Raw genomic sequence first — 14,967 nt, forward strand, 5'->3', positions numbered from 1 at the left:
GCTATTTTCATAGCTTAGTGTTGCAAAAATTGTGGTGAATTTGTCCACCTTTAGTCACTTTGGGACATCAAACTGAGAAAATGTCCATCAACCAAGACTTTCTCCGCCACATTTTTAAACTCCCAAACTCTTCTTCAGTGAGTAGAAAAATGTTGAAATCTTTGGATATTGTATGTGGGAATGAAATAAGGAAATATTTGACCATTGGTGCAGTTACAAAACGCTGTGGGTGCAGTTTGAGGCCACTAAGTGCCATAGTTCAATGATATGGAACCATGAGACATGTGGCATTGGACCCTGGCACTTCAAGTGGCCTCAAACTGCATTAATCACAATGAGTTCCTGAGAAAAAAACAGCTGCAATTCAATCATGTATTGTCGAAGGCTTTCATGGCCGGAATCACTGGGTTGTTGTAGGTTTTTTTGGGCTATATGGCCATGGTCTAGAGGCATTCTCTCCTGACGTTTCGCCTGCATCTATGGCAAGCATCCTCAGAGGTAGTGAGGTCTGTTGGAACCAGGAAAAAGGGTTGATATATCCACATGCTTGCCATAGATGCAGGCAAAACGTCAGGAGAGAATGCCTCTAGACCATGGCCATATAGCCCGAAAAAACCTACAACAACCCAATCATGTATGCTATTCATCTCCTGCCCAATGACTCTGCCTTCTGGAGAGGCTGTAACCTTGCACATAAGGGAATTCTGTGGGTCTTGCCTCTTCTCCTGGGCTGCTACGCCCAATTAAAGAGCTTGCACATCACCCTTGGCCATTTACCGGTATTTAAGCCCAGGTCATTTTCCTGACCCTTGCAGAGCATCCTGGAAGACACTAAATCATTGCTTTTGGGAGCAGAGTCATCTTCCCCTCCAGACATGCTGCCATGTCAACTGGAAATCCCATTAAGTATTTGCATCATTGTACATCTGAATTGCACAATTGCAATGTTGCACCATGCTTATTTTGTCCCTCATCCCCACCAAGCGCATTTGCGACAAAGGTGGGATCGAGAGCAGAGCCTCCCCGGAAGATCGTAAATTTCGAGGTGGGATGTAAGGGGAGTTATGTTCTGACAATAAGCTTTATTATGCATTGTTACAATTCATTGTGTGTCATGTCAACAATGTAGCTCTGGCAGCATTCTGCATTGTAATGCATCCATGGTGCATTACAACTTCCACTATAGAAGGATCTAGGCCACATTGTGACAAATGCAAGCTTTGCGGGCCAAATCCAGCCCATCATATCATTTTATGTAACCCTCCAGATGCTGGACTCTAACTCCCATATTTCTCATTATTAGGCATCATGACTTCAGCTGATTAGAGTTGTGATGCAATAACATCTGGGAGAGCCTTAGTTTGTTCTATTTGGTCAGGATCCTGGGGTTTGGGTTTAGATACAAGGCTTCTAGATATGATGTCTGAGTTTAAACATTCTTTGGCCTTTCCCCACCCTCAGAGCCACAAGTACTGTTGGGTTGCCATTCCCATTATCACCAGTCAGCACAAAGGGATGGGAGATGGCCTTCAATAACATCTGGGGACCCAAACTGGATGAAAACTAGAAAGCACCAACCACTATGTAAAATATATATATTACTTACTTACTTAGGCGATCCCTCATTGACCGAGTAGGGTTGTCTTCCAAGATTGGTGTACTGGCGGTGGGTCCGTAGGTGACTGTGGAGCCCTATTCTTGACCTGCATGTTCTCAAGGGCCAGGGCTTCCCAGTTCTCAAGGGCCAGGGCTTCCCAGTTCTCAGTGTCTATGCCAGAGTTTTTAAGGTTGGCTTTGAGGCCATCTTTAAATCTCTTTTCCTGCCCACCAACATTCCGTTTTCCATTCTTGAGTTTAGAGTAGAGCAACTGCTTTGGGAGACGGTGGTCGGGCATCCAGACAACGCGGCTGGTCCAGGGGAATTGATGGTGGAGGACCATGGGAGTTGGTGTACTGGCAGTGGGTCCATAGGTGACTGTGGAGCCCTATTCTTGACCTGCATGTTCTCAAGGGCTAGGGCTTCCCAGTTCTCAAGGGCCAGGGCTTCCCAGTTCTCAGTGTCTATACCAGAGTTTTAAAGGTTGGCTTTGAGCCCATCTTTCAATCTCTTTTCCTGCCCACCAACATTCCGTTTTCTGTTCTTGAGTTTAGAGTAGAGCAACTGCTTTGGGAGACGGTGGTCGGGCATCCAGACAACGTGGCTGATCCAGGGGAATTGATGGTGGAGGACCATCGCTTCAATGCTGGTGGTCTTTGATTCTTCCAGCACGCTGACATTTGTCCGCTTGTCTTCCCAAGAGATTTGCAGGATTTTCCAGAGGCAGCACTGATGGAATCATTCCAGGAGTTGCGTATGACTTCTGTAGACAGTCCACATCCCACAGGGTTGGGAGGACAATAGCTCTATAAACAAGCACCTTGTTATCCCTACGGATGTCCCGGTCCTCAAACACTCTCAAACACAAAAAAATATATATAGCTGGCCTCTGTATTCAGTGATTTTCTGTCCATGGATCCAACAGCCCTTTGAAGGCAACCCCAAGTTTGCTGTGGCCCTCGATGAAAATGAGTTTGATGGCCCTGATCTAGGCCATGGTGTAGTTCAACTCCCACTGTTCGTAGCAAAGTAAAAAATTATACTGACTGAAATATGAGGACTTGTAGGCATCATTTTGAATCAAGGATAGGCTACAGGATTTAGAATCAAACTGAAGTTTAGGCTGAAACTTGCGATAGGTTAGTCATGGCATTGCCCTGGAGGCCACCAGTTGCCCCGACAAGACCGAGAAAGGAAGGCAACCACACAAATCATAGCAGAAGGGGGTTGGACTGGATGGTCCATGAGGTCCCTTCTAACTCTGGGATTCTATGATGATAAGTGTCTCTTGAAATCCCAGCTCCAACAGCCATTCACTCATTCATTCTTCCATTCATTCCTCCTCCTCTTCCTCTAGACTTCCATGCATGACAAAAATGGAGACAAGATTGAAACGCTCCATCGGACAGAAATGCCCAAGGAAATGCCACCGAAGAAGGAGGGCTACAGCGATATCTTATTTTCTACAAGTTTCTTAGATGACCTTATGAAAATGTTCATGGATGACTTCCACTGTGATGTCAATAAGGCCAAGGTGAGCTGCATTTCCAAATCCCTGACCTGTGTGTCTTTCAGCGATGGGGACAAACTAGATCAAAGTGGATCTCACTGAATTTTAAGCACCAAGATATTCTTTATCATCACTTCTGGTTGAGTCAAATTGCTTTTCAAAGGAACTCATCCACTCCTAATTCTGGATGGAGGAATTTGGCCCGTCGGTTCCTGATTTGTTTCAGATACTTCATATTTCCTCTGCTAAAGTGATCTTTTTCCTTCTGATTGGCAGGTTCCTTCACTCACGATTGGCAAGCTGGCAAAAATGATCCCATCGGTGAGTTGACTTGAAGAACGCTTGTTTGGAAAACAGACCTGGCACCATTTCTTATTTCCAAAAAGAATTACTTACTTACTTAGGTGATCCCTTGTAGCTCAAGGATAATGGTCCTCCAAGTGAAGTGTCTTGGTGGTGGGTCCGTAGGTGACTGTGGAGTCCTATTTTTGATACACATGTTCTCCTGCAGTGAGGACATCAGTTTCCAGGTGGAAGGCAGTCCTGGTCAGGGTTGGCTTGATGCACCTTCTTCTTGGCACGTTTCTCCCTTTTGCCCTCCATTTGTGCCTCTTCAAATTCTACAGCACTGCTGGTCATAGCTGACCTCCAGTTAGATCGCTCAAGGGCCAGGGCTTCCCAGTTCTCGGTGTCCACAGTTTTTAAGGTGGGCTTTAAGCCCATCTTTAAATCTCTTTTCCTGTCCACCAACATTACACTTCCCATTCTTGAGTTGGAAGTATAGTAACTGCTTTGGAAGACAGTGATCTTTGGGTATTCAGACAACATGGCCAGTCCAGCGGTGTTGATGCCAGAGGACCATCGCTTCAATGCTGGTGGTCTTTGCTTCCTTCAGCACGCTGATGTTTTTCCGCTTGTCTTCCCAAGAGATTTGCAGGACTTTTCAGAGGCAACGCTGATGGAATCGTTTCAGGAGTTGCATGTGATGTCTGTAGACAGTTCACGTTTCACACGGTTGGGAGGACAATAGCTTTATAAACAAGTACCTTGGTCTCCCTACAGATCTTCTGATCCTCAAACACTCACGGCTTCACTCAGAAAAATGCACTCACAGAGCTCAGGGTCCTTGGAAAGACAGAAGCACCTGTGGAAGACACATTTGGAAAGGACTTAAAAACTCCAAAAAACTAAATGATGAAAAGCTAAATGACAATACAGAAAAAAAGGGGAAGGAAGAGGGAGGGAAGGGGAGAAAGAAAGAAAGAAAGAAAAAAGGAAGGAGAGAGGGAAGGAAGGAAGGAAGGAAGGAAGGAAGGAAGGAAGGAAGGAAGGAAGGAAGGAAGGAAGGAGAGATGTAAGCATGAAAGCAAAGCATGAAGGAAGGAAGGAAAGAGGTAAAGAAGTCAGAAAGGAGAGAAAGAGGGAAAGAACGAAAGAGAGAAAGAAGTATGAAAACAAATAACAAACGAAGGAGGGAAAGAGGTAGAGAAGGAAGGAAGGAGAGAAGGTAAGAAGAAAAGGGCAGGAAGGAAGGAAGGAAGGAAGGAAGGAAGGAAGGAAGGAAGGAAGGAAGGAAGGAAGGAAGGAAAGAGGGAGCAAAGGAAGGAGAAAAAGAGGGAGACAGGGAACGCTGGCCACAGCAATTCATGGCAGCTACAGCTAGTAATAGAATAATAGAGTTGGAAGAGACCACATGGGTCATCTAGTCCAAACCCCTGCCATGCAGAAAACACACAAAGTATCCCCAACAGATGGCAAATGAAACCATAGCAAACCTCCACAGTTAAAGTGGTGCAAACCTGCAATAATTCTACAGTCTAGATGGGAACAAGCATCTGTCTTTTTGCAGAGGCAGACAAACACCCATGTCTTGGCCTGAAGTGCCTTAATCTGAAATGGTGGGAGAGGAGCATTGTCTGCTGATTTGAACATGGTTGGTTGATTTCCATAAATTATTGCTGTTCACTACTTTCTGATTTGGACAGATCTCTAAATCTCTGCCTGCATCGAAGGCAGTGAAGGCAGAAATAAGACTTAAAGAACCGGTCAAGCATTCCTTGGGGCCTAATGGAAGCTACATGACAGTCCACTCTACTGTGAGCTTCATCCCAGAGCCAAAGGGCAAAAGTCTCATCTCCTTCGACATGGTAGGCTCTCAATGGATTTCTCTTTGGCAAGAAGTGCGGCTTTCCTTGACTTATTTTGCTCAGCTTCCTTCCTGTCTGCTGTGTCTTGGCTGACCCCCATGTATGGTAGCACCACGCACAGCTGCATGCAGGCATTGTGGATTTGGGGAGAAAACTATGTAGTCTGACTGGGTTCAGGAGTATGACAGGTCTCTTTTGTTCCTTTGGACGACTTAAGAGATGTCTGCATTGCTCTACCTTTCCTCTGAATACTGACATTGTGGGATCAAATGTAGCCAGCTGCCTGTTTGCCCATATGTCCCTTTATGAAATAGTGATTGTCTCACTGCTGTGGCTGAAAGCTATGAAATTCTGGGCTTTGTAGTTCTTCAAAGTCTGGAGAGCGTGAAGGAGCTCCCTCTATCAGCTCCAGCTCCTCATGTGGTGTCACGTTGCCAGGGCTCTGCCTTATTTAGGTAGAGATGAATCAAACTCCCAGTTTCATCAAACAGTTTAATTAAAACAACACTTACTTGCTGGCTGTTTTAATAGACCAAAATATAAGACACAAAGATAGCACTCAGCTACAGAATAAACAAAAACTGATAGCAAAAGTAACTTCGTAGTCAAAAGCGTCCAGTCCAGTGGTCAAACGCTGAGAGTTCAATAACAGAGTCTAGGGATCAAGAGTCTATACCATAGTCAAAAGCCAGTCCAAAGGTTCAAGGTTCCAAGATTACAGGAGACAGGTCAACATACCAAAAATCCAACAGACCTGGGGGAAAAACCAGCAGCATCCACCACCAAAATGCAACGCATACTTTTCCCCCAAAGATAAGTCTCAAGGTTAGCTCCTTAAATCCAGTAACACCCAGCTGCAACCCATCTCTTGAAAACCTCCACCTTTAATTGCTTTCACCCATGAACTCTTACAGATTACTAAACCCTTTAGAACTAATAGTTACATTAATCCTTCCACCACCAAGCACCATCAACTGGAGAACATATGACATGTGGGGACATGAGAGGAGGCTCCCACAAGGATGGTAAAAACATGAAAACATCCGGGCCTCCCGTGGGCAATGTCCTTGCAGATGGCCAATTCTCTCACACCAGAAGCAACTTGCAGTTTCTGAAGTCACTCCTGACACAACAAAAAAAAAAACCCAAAACAAAGAGAGCTAGTGCATCTCTAAACTACAAATCCCAAGTTCCCATAACATTAACTTGGTAGTTAATTCTATGTGCAGCCATTCTCTCTTCTCTTGGCAGGTGTTCCTCAGATAGCCATCTCTAGCTTTATAGATCTTTAAAAATGGCTTTCTAATTGGATTGTGGCAGATCCCTTTTGCATTGAGGAATCCCCTCGCCTTTGGAGTTGTGGGTTTAAATCGGGGTGCTTATTTATCTGACGTTGAGCATGATGTGTAGGAAGATTATGATAGGAAGTGCATGGGGCAGGCATGGATGTACACATGTGTATTTAGTTCCACATTCAGTTTGCTTTGAGTTATGGACCATTTGACAGAAGGGTTGCATAGTACATTCAGAGCATAACTCTGCAACATGCAAATCCTCCTCAAGATATTATTACTGTTGTTGATGTTGTTGTTGTTGTTGTTGTTATTACATATATACCCCATTTTTCTCTCTTGAACAAGACCCAAAGTGGCTTTACTAGTGGTTGGGATCCCTGACAGAATATTTTTCACTCTTTCTGCCTTTCTATCCACATTTCCACCTTGACAAATCTATGCAAAATCAATTAAATTCTGGGTTTGAGTGAGCACTTGGTGAAACCCAGAAAAAAAATGTCAGATTGGATTCTCTTTTATTTAATGCCATTGTCAGTTGTTCACTGACCCTCTCTTCCACTCTCCAAATGCAGTTTCAACGATGGGACCTTGAATTTGCTGTGGAGCATGAAAAACTGAAACTGAAAATCAAATCAGTCAGGTACTGGATTGGGATTCTCTCTCTCTTGTTCCAGATAGCCCTGTGTTTTTATTTATTTATTTATTTATTATTCGAACTTCTATGCGGCCACTCCCCTGGGGCTTGGAGCGACTTACAAGAACAAGCTAAAATCGAACACAATTTAAAAACAATTTTAAACAATTTTAAAACAGCAATATCAAACATCAAAGGCCTGTCGAAACAGGTATGTCTTACATGCCCTGCGGAAAGCTGATAAGTCCCGCAAGGCACGAACTTCAGGTGGCAGAGTATTCCAGAGTGATGGTGCCACTGCTGTAAAGGCTCTGCGCCTGGTTGCTGTTAGACGCAAGGTCTTGACACTGGGAATTTCCAACAATTCTTGGTCCTCAGAACGGAGGGATCTCTGGGGTTGGGAGGGGGTGAGGCGGTCCCTCAGGTACATCGGCCCCAGACCATGCAAGGCCTTAAAGGTGAGTACCATCCCTTTAAAAGTGATCCAGTGCTCAATTGGTAACCAATGCAGCTGTAGCAAGATTGGGGTGATGTGGCATCTCATCGGAATTCCCGCAAGAAGCCAAGCAGCTGCATTTTGTACCAGCTTGAGCTTCCGAATCACTGACAGAGGAAGGCCAATGTAGAGGGCGTTACAGTAGTCCAGTCTTGAGATGACCGTAGCTTGGATCACCATAGCTAGGTCATCCCTGGACAGGGAGGGGGGGCAGCCGTCTAGCCTGCCACAGGTAAAAGAAGGCATTTCTGCTCACAGCTGAAACCTGGGCCTCCATTGTCAGCAGAGGGTCCAAAAGGACCCCCAGACTCTTGACCAATGACGACGGGCGTAGCGCCTCGCCATCCAGGGTAGGCAGCTGGATATCCCCACTGCCCGGTTGACGCAGCCATAGGATCTCCATCTTTGCTGGATTCACCCTCAACCTGCTGGCATGCAGCCATCCAGTAATGGCCTTGAGGCACTGATGGAAATAATTGGGTACAGAGTCCAGTTGGCCTTCCATCTTCAGCACCAGCTGAGTGTCATCAGTGTACTGGTAACACTCCAGCCCAAAACCTCGAACCAGCTGAGCAAGTGGATGCATATAGATGTTAAACAACAGAGGGGAGAGAATGGCCCCCTGAGGAACCGAACAAGAGACAGGGGACCTCTATTGTTTCCAAAGGTCAAAGCCTTTGAATGGTTTGTGTAAAAAAACATGTCTGCAATGGTGCAGTGTGCCAAATGCTCAAATGGCTGGGATCCTAATGTAGCATTGGCTGAGCATAACACTCCACCCTGGATAGTAGAAGCTGCACTTATCCGCAGCTGTGCAATCCAAGCTGGACGACTTCTTAGGAGACCTCTGCTGCCCATTAATGCATTGGAATGAGGAGGTCAGAGCCCAAAGCAGGTGTACAAAACCCTGGGGAGATTCTGCTGATAGAGGAAACCAAACAGGGCAAGATTTGGCCAGATTGAGGGAAGTTATCGTCCCACTGAATTCTGCTTTGGCCAGACCTCTCCTGGAATAATTCTGTGTCCAGTTCTGGGCAGAGAAAGCCAAGAGGGATATGGACCACCAAAGAAAAGGGCCACCGAAATGGTCAAATGTCTGGAAATCAAGCCCTATGAGGAAGAAGGCTGAGGGATTTGCAGATGTTTAAATTGGAGAAAAGAAGACATAGAAGAGACATCCTCATCATTTGGAAGGTCATATTGTGGAGGGACACAGCTTGTTTTCCACTGCTCTTGAAATCAGGGCATGAACCCCCAAGAAAGGGGCTTTAAATTAGGAAGACGCTCCTAACGATAAGAACTGTTCATTAGTAGAATTCATTTCTACCTTAAGGCGCTTCCAGACAGGATGAAAATCCGCATCAAAGTGGTTTTTATATAAGGCACATCTTAACACCTCTCAACAAAAGATTTTCCCAGGCTCAGGCAGGCCTTCAAATGCTAATGAAGGTGGTCAGTTGAAACATTCACACCTAGCTCTAGCAGAGAAGAGCTCTTTGCCCCACCCCAGCCATTCCGCAGATATATAAACCCATTGTCCTATTTCCAACAGACCTCACTACCTCTGAGGATGCTTACCATAGATGCAGGCGAAACGTCAGGAGAAATGCCTCTAGAACATGGCCATATAGCCCAAAAAACCCCACAAGAACCTAGTGATTCCAGCCATGAAAGCTTTTGACAATACACTTTGGTGTACATTGGGGATTCCTCATCTTTGGAAGAGGAAAGGGAGCAAAGAAGTGCTCATGAATTGGAGGGAGAAGGAGAATTAGATGATGAGGGTTTGAAAGTGCCCACATTTCTAGAGAGATGAAAAGAGATAGAGCACCGCGAGAATAGCTGCTAAAAACGCTGAGCTAATTGGGAGATGCCCTAGCACCACCTGCACGGGGAATTCAGGGCTATAAATCAGAGGCAGGAGTAGTCAGATTTCTCTAGTCACAACAACCCTGATATTGCTGTTTTCACTCCAACGGAATCTGTTTTGTGTCTGCTGCTAAGGACTTAGTTCATTGTCTGTTGTCTGATGGAAGACTGGTGTTTCTTTTGGGATTTTGTAAAAGATTTTAATTTGTGTCTGGATTAAGACTTCCTTGCTTTCTTTTGCTGAAGTAAAGCATTTTTCTTTTACTTTCAACATTGTCTAAAGGCAATGTTGGCAATTGCCTTTAGAAGGTCAATTCAGGACAGCATGGATTTGTGTCCTCACTAGGCCCAAAAAAGCATGGGCTTTCCTGGGGGGGGGGGGGGGGGGGGGTTGGTTCCATGTCATTCTGATTACAATCATCCCAGATTTCTTCAGAGGGAAGGGGTGGGTGCCCTCTCTGTTTTTCAGGCTTCAGAAGCCCCAAAAACTGAGATGGCTTTTTGAATTGGGCCTGGGAAACCTCCAAAACCTCCAGAGAAGAAGACTCCACTGGTCTCTAAGGGCTTATCCAGACAGGCCCATATCCTGGGACCTGTCTGGGTTTTTTCTGAAGGTATCCAAACTTCGCCTCCAGTAAAAATGAATTAATTCAGAACAAACTTAGTTAATTAAATGCCTGGTAAAATCTAGATCTTAAGATAAGATCCAAATCTTACCAAGTTTGGGCCCTGTATAAATTGGACCTGGGGACCAAGTCACGTTATTACCAACAAGGTCGAATCCTTCTTAGCTTCTGAAATCAGGCTAGATCAGGCATACTTATGATGATGTAGTGGTAAGAAGGTTGGTATGGAGATTGGAGAAAGATGGACAGTAGAATTCAGGGTGTTGATAGTGGTGAACTTGACATAGTTGGGTTTCATACACGTTTTTAACTTCTTCTTTGTATTTAGCACCAAGGAGATCAAGATCACCTCTAAATCGCCAGGCAAAGTGGAGGTAAGCATGAGGCATCTTTGGATCCTTAGGTCACAGTGTTCCAGAGAGGTCAGGACTGAGGGTGGATGTCAAGCATCAGAAGCAAGGAATCCATAGCTTAGAAAACTTCATTCCTCAATCGAGGTCCCAGAATAATTTTTATCCTTGGAGGAATCAGACCAAGGTGGGCAAAACCAGCCCAAAATATCACTGTCTGGAAGACATGGCCAGTGGAAGAACTGTAGGCCAACATCTTGTTGAAGACTTCCATCTTTCTAAAAGGACTTTAGCCTATGGGGATGAGAATTGGACCATTCTATCATGCTGGTATCTATCAGATACAGGTTCTCTCTGTTTAGAAAATGATCTCACGCTGAAGTAGTAAAACTTATTTAAGAAAACAGAGGCAAGCTATGCTACCCTGGTTGTTGTCAGGACCGCCAAGCATCACAAACACCACACATTTATGGCAGCACAATTCTAATATACACTGTAGAATGAATGCAGTTTGCCACCATTTCAATGGTCATAGCTCAGTGATATGAAATCCTGAAATTTCTAGTTTGGCGAGGAACCAGATCTCTTTGGCAATGAAGGCTGAAGACCTTGTCAAACTACAACTCCCATGATTTCCTAGCAGTGGTTAAAGTGGTGTCCTTCTACAATGTAGCTTCATCCTCAGATGGATTGACCTGGCTTTGAGTAAGCCAGGGATTCCTCCATAGTTACTAAAGGAATTGGTCATTTTTTTGTCCTTGAAAAGAATGCCTATCATATAAATGAATTCTGTTTGTCACAGAGACATGCTGTCTTCTCTTACAGATGGAACCACTGAAAAAATTGATGCAGAATATTGTGAAAACTGCTTGTATGCCAGCTGTCAACAGTAAGTCACTGGGTGTGATGTTTGTTGCTCACTTTTTAGCAAATCTTGGGCTGCCTTTCTGATGACTCCATGGTAACTTCATGCAAACGTTAGGGAATGCTGTCCCTACCTTCGGGATCTTGCTAAGTCACCATGGATCACCACAGAGTCCAAACAGTTAGAGCAAAACACAGGTTTATTTCATATTGCAATAAGAAAGGCGGACAGACAGCACACACACAGAGCAGTGCCAATCCCAAGCTGCCACGCCCAACGGCGCAACCAACAAGCTTTTATACCCTTAGGCAAACACTTAGCAATTAAACATTTGGCAATCGTATAGCAATCATTTACATCTTTCCACATACATTCACATATTTTAGCAATCATGTTCCAAAGTTTATACCCTCTAGTTAATCGTTATGTATCATTAATTATTGTAACCATGCAACGTAACAATGCACCCTGTTTATCAGTAAGTGTGGAGTAATTATGTACCCTGCTTATCAGTCACTGGGTACTTTGTAGTCAAGGCCGAAGCAATTATGGAGCCAGCATGCCCTGGGTCACCCCTCCTGTCTATCACAGGGGTCACGCTATCTCCAAATATGGCATGCCTGCCCCAGGCCCCTACTTATCTCCAAATCTTGTAGGATACAGCGCGTATGCACTGTACTTTCAGAAATGGCATTCTCTCTCACAAATAGTCTGGAATCCCTCTGAGAAGTAGCTTAGAAAACAGGGGAGACGAGAGCCATGTTTACCTATTTGAAAAGATGTCTGACAGAAGATCACAACAGCTTATTTTCATGGCTCCAGTGCCCTTCCACACAGCCCTATATCCCAGAATATCAAGGTGAAAATCCCACATTATCTGTAGACTCAGATAATCAAGTTCAATGCAGATATTCAAAACAATCTTGACAGATTAGAGAGTTGGGCCAAAACTAACAAAATGAAGTTCAACAGGGACAAATGCAAGATACTCCACTTTGGCAGGAAAAATGAAATGCAAAGATACAGAATGGGGACGATGAGGCGTGGCTCAAGAGCAGTACGTGTGAAAAAGATCTTGGAGTCCTTGTGGACAACAAGTTAAACATGAGCCAACAATGTGATGTGGCAGCAAAAAAAGCCAATGGGATTTTGGCCTGCATCAATAGGAGCATAATTTCTAGGTCCAGGGAAGTCATGCTCCCCATGCTCTAGTCCGCCTTGGTTAGACCACACCTGGAATATTGTGTCCAATTCTGGGCACCACAATTCAAGGGAGATATTGACAAGCTGGAATGTGTCCAGAGGAGGGCGACTAAAATGATCAAGGGTCTGGAGAACAAGCCCTATGAGGAGCGGCTTAAGGAGCTGGGCATGTTTAGCCTGAAGAAGAGAAGGCTGAGAGGAGATATGATAGCCATGTATAAATATGTGAGAGGAAGCCACAGGGAGGAGGGAGTAAGCTTGTTTTCTGCTTCCATGGAGACTAGGACGCAAGGGAACAATGGCTTCAAACTACAAGAGAGGAGATTCCACCTGAACACGAGGAAGAACTTCCTGACTGTGAGAGCCGTTCAGCAGTGGAACTCTCTGCTCTGAAGTGTGGTGGAGGCTCTGTCAGGGGTGATTTGAATGCAATATTCCTGCTTCTTGGCAGAATGGGGTTGGACTGGATGGCCCGTCAGGTCTCTTCCAACTCTTTGATTCTATGATTCTATATGTGTGCTGATCACTCTAACCATGAATTTCTCTTTTTGTTGTTGTTTTTTGTTGAATGCTCCAGAAGCATTAAGTGACAACCTGGTACCTCTTCCCAACCTGATGGGGGCTAAATATGAAGACAGCACAAAAGAATTCAACCCATTTGAGGTAAGTCTATTTAAAAATCCAGTCCATCGCTCTTTGGCTATACTCTGGAGTCTGTCCATTCCTGAGAATAAAGGTCTGGTTTAGGGAATCCAAGAAATCCTGCTGTGCCTCAGTGGTGAACACCTGTGCTTTCTTCACCCTTTGTAGGATACGATGATGTTGAGAACGGAGACGAAAAAAGCTGACTACACTGAAGTGATGAAGAAAGTGGGAGAAATTGCCAGTAAAAGCCATCCCTGAGAGGCAATGCTCAGGAGATGGGAAGTCCACCGAGATCTCTCCATGCCCCAGCCTCTCGCCTGAGTGCTCATCATCAAAACGACAATCTGAAAAATGCACACTGGCAAAATCAGCCAATCTTCCGTGCACAAGGGCCTTGGAGGGCAACTAGAAATCACCCTGGTCCCCCAAAGTCTGTTTCCAGTTCTGTAGCAGCATCCTAAATCAATAAAGTGATTCTGCTTCCCTCTTCTGCACTTCTTTGGTTTCCCTGTTTGCTGAAGACAGAGTTCTGTCCATGTTCAAAAAGAGGAGCCGAATGCCGCCAGCACCATTCTGGTAGGAAAGGGCTCCCAATTTCACAGCTGATCGGGGTTTATGAAACTTACTTACTTACTTAGGCGATCCCTCGTTGGACGAGTAAGATGGTCTTCCATTATGGATTTCCCTGTGGGTCCGTATGTGGCTGTGGAGCCCTATTCTTGCTCTGCATCTTCTTCCGCAGTGAGGGCATTGGTTTCCAGGTGGAAGGTGGTCCCGGTTGGGGTTGGCTTGACACGCCTTCCTCCTGGCACGTTTCACTCTTTCACCCTCCACTCATGCCTCCTCAAATTCTGCAGCACTGCTGGTCACAGCTGACCTCCAGCTGGAGCGCTCAAGGGCCAGGGCTTCCCAGTTCTCAGTCTATGCCAGAGTTTTTAAGGTTGGCTTTGAGCCCATCTTTTTATGAAACTGTATCTACTAGGCTTGGGTAACCACAGAAAAAATTGGTTCTAAACTCTTTTTGTTTCTAGGGGGCCCTTGCGTTTCGTTTTTTTAAAGAATTCTGAAATTTTCCTATTAAAAATTTCGAAATATACGAAATTTTGCAAAATTACGAATCGATTCGTTAATGGCGGACGCAATTGCGCAATATGCTAAAAAAAACCTCCAAATGGGACAGGAGGAACTTCTGAAGCTTCCCTCTCCCTCTGTTGTTGACTGTTGGTGTGATAAAACAAACAACAACTATATTATATTATATTATTATAATATTATATTATTGTATATTATATTATATTATATTATTATATATTATTATATATTATATTATATTATATTATATTATATTATATTATATACTAGCTGTACCTGGCAACGCATTGCTGTGGCATAGAGTGAGGGTATGAAAAATAAAGTAATGAGAAATTTTGGGCAAGAAGGATGCCAGGAGAAAGAGGAGGGAGGGGGGAATGTGGGATTTGCCAGCTGGAAGGAAGGAAGGAAGGAAGGAAGGAAGGTAGCCCAGTGCAGCCCAGAGTGAGGCAAGAAGAAGCATGAGGAAAGAGGAGGGAAGCAGCAGAGCAAAGGGACCGGAAGTGGGGTAAATGCAAGATTGTAAAACTTGCACCAGGCATACGAAAATAATTACGAAATAATTACGAAAATTGGAAAAATTGTTTCGATTCTTAATTACTCCTCACACTATTCCTGCATGGCTCAATATTAGATCG

General features: G+C 44.6%; 1 protein-coding gene across 1 annotated transcript in view; it reads left to right on the forward strand.

Annotated features, from left to right (window-relative positions):
- LOC132772741 (BPI fold-containing family B member 6-like) overlaps positions 1 to 13,495 on the forward strand; it is a 28,046-nt gene extending 14,551 nt beyond the window's left edge. Inside the window, exons 8-15 of the mRNA XM_067467124.1 lie at positions 2,955 to 3,131; positions 3,384 to 3,428; positions 5,093 to 5,254; positions 7,122 to 7,189; positions 10,503 to 10,548; positions 11,350 to 11,413; positions 13,170 to 13,255; positions 13,403 to 13,495. Coding sequence (XP_067323225.1) covers positions 2,955 to 3,131; positions 3,384 to 3,428; positions 5,093 to 5,254; positions 7,122 to 7,189; positions 10,503 to 10,548; positions 11,350 to 11,413; positions 13,170 to 13,255; positions 13,403 to 13,495 — 741 coding nt within the window. The remainder of the gene's footprint in view (positions 1 to 2,954; positions 3,132 to 3,383; positions 3,429 to 5,092; positions 5,255 to 7,121; positions 7,190 to 10,502; positions 10,549 to 11,349; positions 11,414 to 13,169; positions 13,256 to 13,402) is intronic.
- Positions 13,496 to 14,967: the final 1,472 nt, after the last annotated feature.

Source organism: Anolis sagrei, chromosome 4 (assembly GCF_037176765.1).
Source record: "Anolis sagrei isolate rAnoSag1 chromosome 4, rAnoSag1.mat, whole genome shotgun sequence".
Lineage (NCBI taxonomy): Eukaryota > Metazoa > Chordata > Lepidosauria > Squamata > Dactyloidae > Anolis > Anolis sagrei.